Source organism: Microcaecilia unicolor, chromosome 4, assembly GCF_901765095.1.
Source record: "Microcaecilia unicolor chromosome 4, aMicUni1.1, whole genome shotgun sequence".
Taxonomy (NCBI): domain Eukaryota; kingdom Metazoa; phylum Chordata; class Amphibia; order Gymnophiona; family Siphonopidae; genus Microcaecilia; species Microcaecilia unicolor.
In genome coordinates, this window is record NC_044034.1 from 364,276,284 (window position 1) to 364,285,781 (window position 9,498).

Below are 9,498 nucleotides of genomic sequence, written 5' to 3' on the forward strand. Positions count from 1 at the left end.
GTCAAGCAGCAGAAGGCGTTTCAAAACTTCTTGGCCAGGGGCACTTAAGACACTTTTGATGTGGCATCCAGGATCTCTGCTCGGAGTATAACAATGCACAAACTCATGGCTGTGTGTTTCTGACTTGGAACATTCTGTTCAGCAGAGGTTGGTGGATGCCCCATGCCGAGGGGATAACCTTTGTGTAGAGAAGGTTGAGGAGGTAGCTGACCAAATCAAACATACCGATACCATCTCCTCTCTCCTTCCAGGCACCTTCTGCATCTACCCTTCTTAGCTAGGAGGACTTTTGGCAAACCAAGGAGAAGTACCTATTGCTATCAGAGGCGTAGGTACAACCCCTCGGCTTGCCAGCTTGTTCAAGCTCAGCCAGCACACACCCTAAGTTCTTGCCGAAGGTGGTGTCAGAGTTCCATTTGAAACAGTCAATTGTCTTGCCAACATTTTTTTTCCCTGTCCACACACCCGCCCTGGTGAGGACAAGTTGCACACCTTGGACTGTAAAAACATTGGCCTTTTACATGGAGTGGACAAAGCCCTATAGACCGCCCAGTTGTTTTTCTTTTGACCCTAACAGGAAGGGAGTCACCATCGGAAAACGCACAATCTCCAATTGGCTAGCAGATTGCATTTCCTTCACTTATGCCCAAGCTGGAGGGCCATGTCACAGCTCATAATGTTAGAGCCATGGCTGTGTCCGTGGCTCACTTAGCCTCCATTGAAGAGATTTGCAAGGCTGCAACGTCAGCAGGATACCTGACACGACAGTCAGTTTGGGCAGACGGTGCAGCAGAATCTGTTTGGGGTTTAGAATCCAACTCCACCCTCCTAGGCCCATTTCTGTTCTACTACTACTACTATTTAGCTGTTCCAGGCTGCACTCTCACTTGTTTATTTTCCGGTCAATCTGTTATGTCCTCGCTGTTGTGAGGTCCAATTGACCAATGTTCATTGTTTTGAGTGAGCCTGGGGGCTAGGGATACCCCAATCGTGAGAACAAGCAGCCTGCTTGTCCTCGGAGAAAGTGTAGATACATACCTGTAGCAGGTATTCTCCGAGGACATCAGGCTGATTGTTCTCACAAACCCTCCCTCCTCCCATTTGGAGTTCTATTCTGTTTGCTTTTTATTAAACTGAGGACACGCTCGCGCCACGGGCGGGAAGCCGTTCGCGCATGTGCAGTTCGGTCTGCCCACACGCCGGTGCGTTTTAGAAGTTTTTGGGTTTTTTATGGATTTGCCTGTCTCCCGGGCCGTTGCGGACGAGGACCCATTCGTGAGAACAATCAGCCTGCTGTCCTCGGAGAATACCTGCTACAGGTATGTATCTACACTTTTTCACTCAATGTGTAATTAAACAATCTTTCCTGGAAGCCAGTAAGACCCGGGAGACACCCTCAAAGACCCAATGCAGCAATTCTAGGCTTTCAACATCCAAGCTGTTAGGCTCTCAACATCCAAGCTGTGAGCCCCAGAGACTGTACATAAGTAATGCCATACTGGGAAAAGACCAAGGGTCCATCGAGCCCAGCATCCTGTCCACGACAGCGGCCAATCCAGGCCAAGGGCACCTGGCAAGCTTCCCAAACGTACAAACATTCTATACATGTTCCTGGAATTGTTGATTTTTCCCAATTCCATTTAGTAGCGGTTTATGGACTTGTCCTTTAGGAAACCGTCCAACCCCTTTTTTGAAACTCTGCTAAAGCTAACCGCCTTCACCACTTTCTCCGACAACGAATTCCAGAGTTTAATTATACGTTTGGTGAAGAAAAAGTTTCTCCGATCGTTTTAAATTTACTACATTGTAGCTTCATCGCATGCCCCCTAGTCCTAGTATTTTTGGAAAGCGTGAACAGACGCTTCACATCCACCTGTTCCACTCCACTCATTATTTTATATACCTCTATCATGTCTCCCCTCAGCCATCTCTTCTCCAAGCTGAATAGCCCTAGCCTCCTTAATCTTTCTGCATAGGGAAGTCGTTCCATCCCCGCTATCATTTGTCGCCCTTCGCTGCACCTTTTCCAATTCTACTATGTCTTTCTTGAGATGTGGCGACCAGAATTGAACACAATACTCAAGGTGCGGTCGCACCATGGAGCGATACAAATGAATTATAACATCCTCACACCTGTTTTCCATACCTTTCCTAATAATACCCAACATTCTATTCGCTTTCCTAGCCGCAGCAGTACACTGAGCAGAAGGTTTCAGTGTATTATCGACGAAGACACCCAGATCCCTTTCTTGGTCCGTAACTCCTAACGTGGAACCTTGCATGACGTAGCTGTAATTCGGGTTCTTTTTTCCCACATGCATCACCTTACACTTGCTCACATTAAACGTCATCTGCCATTTAGCCGCCCAGTCTCGTAAGGTCCTCTTGTAATTTTTCACAATCCTGTTGCGATTTAACAACTTTGAATAACTTTGTGTCATCAGCAAATTTAATTACCTCACTAGTTACTCCCATCTCTAAATCATTTATAAATATATTAAGCAGCGGTCCTAGCACAGACCCCTGAGGAACCCCACTAACTACCCTTCTCCATTGTGAATACTGCCCATTTAACCCCACTCTCTGTTTTCTATCCTTCAACCAGTTTTTAATCCACAATAGGACATTCCTTAGCGTCCCTCCGGACCGGACCAGGATTGGACTGATGGGTTGTGCTCGCCTACCAGCAGGTGGAGACTGAGAAAAAACTCTGACTCTAGAGAGCCAATAGGAGCCCTGGCCATGTGACCTTAGCCCCAGTATTTTCTCAGTCTCCCAGCAGGTAGGAAGTGAGCCCATTAGTCTCTCTCCTTTTCTCTTTAGATATTACAGATATTTGTGATAATTCTTCTGTGCCTGGAATCTTATTTAGAGGCTTGACAGGGTTTCCTTTCTCTTCTTTCTTTGACAGCCTCGGGGGTGTTAAACTCTGGTGTCTCGAGTCCACCCCCCTTCCTCCCCATCTCCCTGGCTTAGCAGGGAAGGGCCGTCCCTTTCTCTAGAAAGGTGTACCGTCTTTGGGAGAGGCAGCCACTTTTAACAGGTAGCTGCTTTAAAAGAATTAAATCAAATAAAAGGAAATTCAAAGAAGCAGCCTTTCTTTCCCCAGACTTCTAACGAGCAGGCAGCTCCAGTGTTTTATTATGATTGAGGGGTTATTAAAAAAAAAAAAAAAAAAAACAGAAGAAAATAATTCAGTGTCTGTGACTTTAAACAGCGATTTTTCTCGTCAGATTTAATTTCCTCCATACACAATATCAACCGGTTCCCCTTTGTCCACATGTTTACACCTTCAAAGATTTGAAGTAAATTGGTCAGACTGGATGTTGGAATGTAGAAGAGACCCCTTGTTCTGCGTGATGAGGATTGGAAAACACTCCAATCTTCATTTAGTGATTAATGCCAGAAGAGGGAACCATATCTGCTATGGCCAGTTCAGCACAATTAGAATCATGGTTCCTTGGTCTTGAGTTTCAACAAAGTTTTTCCTACTAGAGGTATGGGAAGATAGGCATACCTGAAGACCTGTCCCCCCAATTGAGGAGGAAGGCATCTGACATCTGTAAGCTGAGGAACTATTTTGGCACCCAGAGGATCTGTCAGTGTGGGTGCATTTCCATCTAGCGAGAACTCCGGTTACAGGTAAGCAACATCGCTTTATTGTGAACTGCTTTTAAACTTTGTGGTACTAAGGAGTATATCAAATCAGTGAAAAGGGACATCAGTAGAAAACTTCAGTCCTAATTGGAGATCCCTTTCCGAAAAATAGGGATAGATGGCAATATAAAGTTCTGAGGACAAGCCACAGTAAAGTTTCAAGAGGGTGTCTAATACAGTTTATGTAGCCCCAATGAACTACATCTGTGTGACTGAATTTGAATTACTTACCTTGCCAAACATAGATGAACTATCTAGGAGGACCTTACATCTTGATAGGGGAGAGGAGCAGATTGTAACAATTTCCACCAGGACCGTTTTCAGTGCTGTGGACCGGCCAAAGCATCAGTCTTAATTCACCTTGAAGTTATGCCACAAGTTTTGATGTAAAAGGTTTGCAATGGAACCTTTGAAATCAACCTTAGCTGAGCAGTTGCAGATAGGAACCATCCCCTCCAGCAGTTTTGCATATTCACCTCCTAAGTCAGCAACTTTTCAAGGGAGATGAGTCAAGCAAGATAAGTTTAGACCCCATCCCAATTCTACTCTGTTCTGAGAGAAGGATCAATGGAATCATCATTAATCCACTTGATCCAGATTTGTAATTGAGTATCTTGAGGCAGAAGGATCAAGTTAGACTTATTAGCTAAATTGTTCTTCCTTATCTTGCTAGACCTGCCGAGATAATGTGGATTTGTTCCCTAACCAACAGGTGGACAGAATTTACCTTTCCCAGTGGTATCTGTACTGAATGGTATGGCATTGGACTAGCCAATGTTTACAGCTTCTGGATTGGTGCTGCACGACACTGGAAATTCCCATGGTTTGGCATGCACAACTGTATCCTTGGTTTGGGGGGGGGTAGAGACCCCAGCACGCAATGTACTGCCCATAATACCTTACAAAAAAAAAAATCACAATTTTGAATCTTGGGGTCCTGACTAAAGCATCAGCTTTCAAAAGGTCCCTTTCAGGGGCTCATCTAATTTCAAACTTGCTACAGATGTTTGTACTGGTCAATGATGCTACTGTGACAGAAGCAGAAATGTATATTGTAGACAAAAATAGATATCTAAGGTGTTTTTATTCTTTAAATGAGTAATTTTAAACTCAAATTCTGCTGTTTTTTTTTTTTTATGCAGTAGCCGCTTCAGTGGTGGGTTTGGTGCCAGAGACTACAGGCAGAGCAGTGGTGGCAGCAGCTTTGGTGGCAGCAGTTTTGGTGGCAGTGGTTTCGGAGGTGGTAGCAGCAATAGTAACAGTAGCAGAGGAAGTCGTAGCAGTGGCCACGGAGGCAACAGAGGATTTGGCGGTAAGACCACATTTCTTCCCATTCGTATCTGCAACCTTTCCAATAGTCTAAATTGTCAAGTTGAAATTCCAGAAATTTCTTGGAGGGGACCTGAGATGCAAATGTTCTTTAAGCTGCAAGCTTGATTTTCTTTGTCTGCTCAGGTCCTCTGAATACAGCCCTAAAGTTTGGTGTAATGCGCGTTTCCTTTCCTTTTGCAATTCCAGGTGGTTATGGAGGCTTCTATAACAGCGATGGGTATGGAGGAAACTACAACTCCCAGGTTGATTGGTGGGGAAACTGAAGCTGCTTGCAGCAAAAATTACTCTATCAAACAAGCTAATATGGAAACCACATGTAACTTAGCCAGACTATACCTTGTGTAGCTTCAAGAACTTGCAGTACATTACCAGCTGTGATTCTCCACTCCATTTATTTTAAGGGAGCTCAAGGTCACAAGAGAACCAACAAGGATTAAGAAGCCCTGCGCAGAAGGTGTTTGAAGACTTCATTGCTGTAGTTATGGATTAACTCCCCCAAACTGCATTTATAATTTTGAATGAGGATCATTTGTTTGTTAATGTACTGTGCCTTTAACTTTAGACAACTTTTTTTTTTTTGATGTCCTGTTGGCTCAGTAATGCTCAAGATATCAATTGTTTTGAAGAATAAATTTATTGAAAACTTGGGCTAAATCAAACCTTGGCACACAGGTGTGATACAACTTAAAACAGGAATCGTTGGTTCATCCATACATAAGGAATCTTTTGGGCAGTGAACTGCATTAGGGATTTCTAATGTCCACATTAAAAACATCTTTTGAAGCATTTTAGTAGAATGTTAGTTCCTAATGTGGCAAACTGCACAAAGTTCTGATTTGCTCACTCTATCCTGGATAGGTACTTCAAACCTGAGTCTTTTTAATAAGCCATTCCAGTCATGATTATGTATGGACACATGCATACATTCAAAGCACTGTTTTCAAAGTTAATGTAAGCAAATACAGCAATTCCTCTTCAGTGTTTAGGCAGATCATTTCTAAGGAGCTAGCCAGACGTGGGCAAACTATTACAGGGAAAGTTTTAAGAATCCAATAACTTGAAATAGTTTTTAGGAGAACTCATCTATTTAGACTTAAATGCCTGTCATATGAAATTGAAATGGTAGAATGGCTGACTGCAGCAGCAGGTGGTCCTGCTTCTGGACCTGGCTGCTTGGTCTAATAACGCATGCTAGTGTTGATGTTTTTTGGTCAAGAGGGTATGAACAGGAAGAATTATGCAGCAGGCTTTATTTTACTGCAGATCACATTACTCCGTTCAAGCTGCGTTGAAAGGTTAAACATACTTGGCTTACTGTAAAATGGCTCCAGAAGAATAAATTTAAAATTTTGAGATCACAGAGGTTGGAAATGTATATAACTGCACAAGGTATCAATTCTGCTATGTGCAGCAAGTCCAGTTTTAGTTGCATAGGTTTCCATAGTATTAGTCGGTTTGTGCTAAATCTGGCCAAAGATGAGTATTGTCCACCAGTAAAATGCCTCTGCCACAGGGAGTTAACTAACTTTGTGGTTGTGATCAAAACTTAATTAGTGGCATAGGAAAACGTTAACTCTAAAGTGCAATAGATTTTCAAGTGTATTGTGCCTTGTTCTCCAACCTTTTACATAGATGCACTTGACAGTATTAAGGTCATTTTGTTATGGTGCTATTTCAGATAGTCTAGGTTTAGGCCCTTGTACATTTTTGCCCATAACTTTTTACGAAATACTTCTTTTTATTGCACATTCAGAGAATTTTATATGTCTTGTGTGCGTGTCCTTAACTTCCAATCTTGTCTCTTGGAGATTGAACGCAGCTTGTTTGAGGAGAGGCTAGAACTCAAGTTTCATTTGGGACCATGGGAAGGAAACTATTTGCACACAACAGATTTCTAGATACTTTTTGCTGCTAGTTTTGTGTAATATTTATTGAACATTTTGACAAATATTTATTTTTGTAAGCCTAAAAATGATTCTTTGAAAGTTTAAAGAACTTGACCAAAAGACAGTACAAAAACACTGGCACTTGAATGTTGAATGTCACCGTATGCGTGAAATTATATATTTCGGGGTAGTGTGAGCTTTTAATGTTAAGTCCTATGAAACTCTTAAGTCAAATTAAGCAGACCCGGTATTGGCAGTGTAGCCATAACTTTCTGGTGTAATTTAAGAGAAAATTGGCAATTTAAAATGAAACATGCCAAGGTTTTGATACTTGTCTTAAGATATTAATGATACACTTCTTACCACTGATGTGAAGTGTCCAGATTCTTCGATGTTTGTGTGAGTTTTGTTTAGTTGTGTTTTTTTATTTTCATGGAATGTCTGGCACATTGCAATCTTCAAACATGTGGTTATCTTTGTATTTGTATAATCAGTGACTTAAGTATTCAGTTGGAACATTTTAGCAAGTTTTATTGGCAATACTTTCAATTCAAAAATAAGGTTTCTAAAATCATATGCAACACGGATTGAAACTTGCTAAGTGTAGAGACTGAACTTGAAGTCACTGTAGGGTTAGAATTGCTTCTTGTACTAGTTAGATACCCGCACTGCATGTGCAGTGCATTGCTCTGATTTTATGAAAATAAAAAGTTAGAATGCATTCTGTCTTGTTTTTCATTGCTGCAGTAATATGGAATCTTGGCACAATTAAGTTAGCCAGATTAAAAATTTTATTTAGTAAAACATTTCTGGGACTTTTATTTGCACATGCCCTTTTTGTATGCGTTCTCATGAAATAGCTGTTCTCCAACATCCAGCTTGCTGTAGGCCCAGTTGCAGCTGGTCAACATGCCTTGATCCTTATTGCAGTCGTACCTGTGTACATTTTCAGTTTACATTTAGTGCACCCAGTGTACCAGAATGTTCAGGAACATTGGATGCAATAAACTTCTCTATTCTGAATTGTCTGACACATTTTTTTTTAACTTGCTCTAGATGTTTAATTTAGGTGCATGCTTGTTCTCTGGTCCATCAGGTGGGGATTTCTGGAAGGCTTGCTGAACTTTTTATAACTTCAAGACTACACATACCAGTACTGTAAGGCACATTGAGTCTATCATTAAGTGGGGAAAATGTGAGATGTAAATGGATAGTAATAGGCTGTAGTGAGAATTAGATTGTTTAGCCTTATGGCAGAACTATAAATGCTGTGTCACAAAAGAGGGAAACAGCGTACAAATATAAACAGAAGCACAAAAAAGCAAACACTGGGCCTTCAGGAATGAAAAAAATGTTGAACTTTAATTCAAACAAAAACCCGACGGGCCGTGTTTTGGCGTGCAAGCGCCTGCATCAGGGGTCAAGTTCTATTGTTTGTGGACATACAGGAGGAAATGTTTCCCAACTATACAAGTCAGAATGTTAGATGGTATTAGGAAAGGAATGGAAAACAAAAATGAGGATGTTATAATGCCTTTGTATCACTCCATGGTGCGACTGCACCTCAAATATTGTGTTCAATTCTGGTCGCCACATCTCAAAAAAGATACAGAGGAATTAGAAAAGGTGTAGGGAAGGGTGACGAAAATGATAAAGGGGATGGGACAACTTCCCTATGAGGAAGGCTAAAGCGGCTAGGGCTCTTCAGCTTGGAGAAAAGACTGAGGGGAGATATAGAGGTCTATAAAATGAGTGGAGTTGAATGGGTAGATGTGAAGCGTCTGTTCACGCTTTCCAAAAATACTTGGACTAGGGGGCATGCGATGAAGCTACAATGTAGTAAATTTAAAACGATCTGAGAAAATATTTCTTCACTCAGAGTGTAGTTAAACTCTGGAATTCATTGCCAGAGAATGTGGTAAAGGCGGTTAGCTTAGCGGAGTTTAAAAAAAGGTTTGGATGGCTTCTTAAAGGAAAAGACCATAGACTGTTATTAAATGGACTTGGGGGAAATCCGCTTTCTGGGATATGCAGTATAAATGTTTTGTACATTTTTGGGATCTTGCCGGGTATTTGTGACCTGGGTTGACCACTGTTGGAAACAGGATGCTGGGCTCGATGGACTTTTGGTCTTTCCCAGTATGGCAATACTACGCTTCAAAAAACACTGCATAACCACTTTTATAAACTCCAAATTCCACCTATACTGTCATTCAGTAACCAGAAATATTTCCCTCACTTTCCCACAAACACTCCCCTTGGGGCTGGGTTTCTCACTCTCCCTTTCCATCCAGCTCCCCCCCCCCCCCCCCCCCCCCAGTAACTCTAGGGAGGGGTTTCCCATCAGTTTAGTAATCTGTTATAATGGGGGATTATGCTCTTCCCCCAGAAAAGAAAAATGATTTCCCTGGTTCCATCACCGGGAATCATCTTCTCTTGTCCTTGGGTGCCAACTTTACTACCCTCTTTTCTTCCCTTGGGTCAGTAAGTACATCTCAATAACATCAACATTTTTCACAAACAATCATTTTTCCCCCCAACATATTTCTTTGTTACCTGTAACACTTGTGTTACCAACCAGTGGTGTAGCTATATGGAGGTCTGGGGCCCCCAAAATTGGCTC

General features: G+C 41.9%; 1 protein-coding gene and 1 long non-coding RNA gene across 5 annotated transcripts in view; one reads left to right on the forward strand and one right to left on the reverse strand.

The window, feature by feature from the left end:
• Positions 1 to 7,596, forward strand: part of DDX3X (DEAD-box helicase 3 X-linked) — a 118,271-nt gene extending 110,675 nt beyond the window's left edge. For all 4 annotated transcript variants that reach the window (XM_030202342.1, XM_030202345.1, XM_030202343.1 and 1 more), the window contains 2 exons: positions 4,800 to 4,969; positions 5,176 to 7,596. In XM_030202342.1, coding sequence (XP_030058202.1) covers positions 4,800 to 4,969; positions 5,176 to 5,252 — 247 coding nt within the window. In that variant the 3' untranslated portion in view covers positions 5,253 to 7,596. The remainder of the gene's footprint in view (positions 1 to 4,799; positions 4,970 to 5,175) is intronic.
• Positions 7,597 to 7,700: 104 nt separating this feature from the next.
• LOC115469564 lies at positions 7,701 to 8,999 on the reverse strand. The gene is made up of 2 exons (XR_003942030.1): positions 8,969 to 8,999; positions 7,701 to 7,788 (listed from the first exon to the last, which is right to left on the reverse strand). It is a non-coding gene; the product is annotated as an uncharacterized LOC115469564 (long non-coding RNA).
• Positions 9,000 to 9,498: the final 499 nt, after the last annotated feature.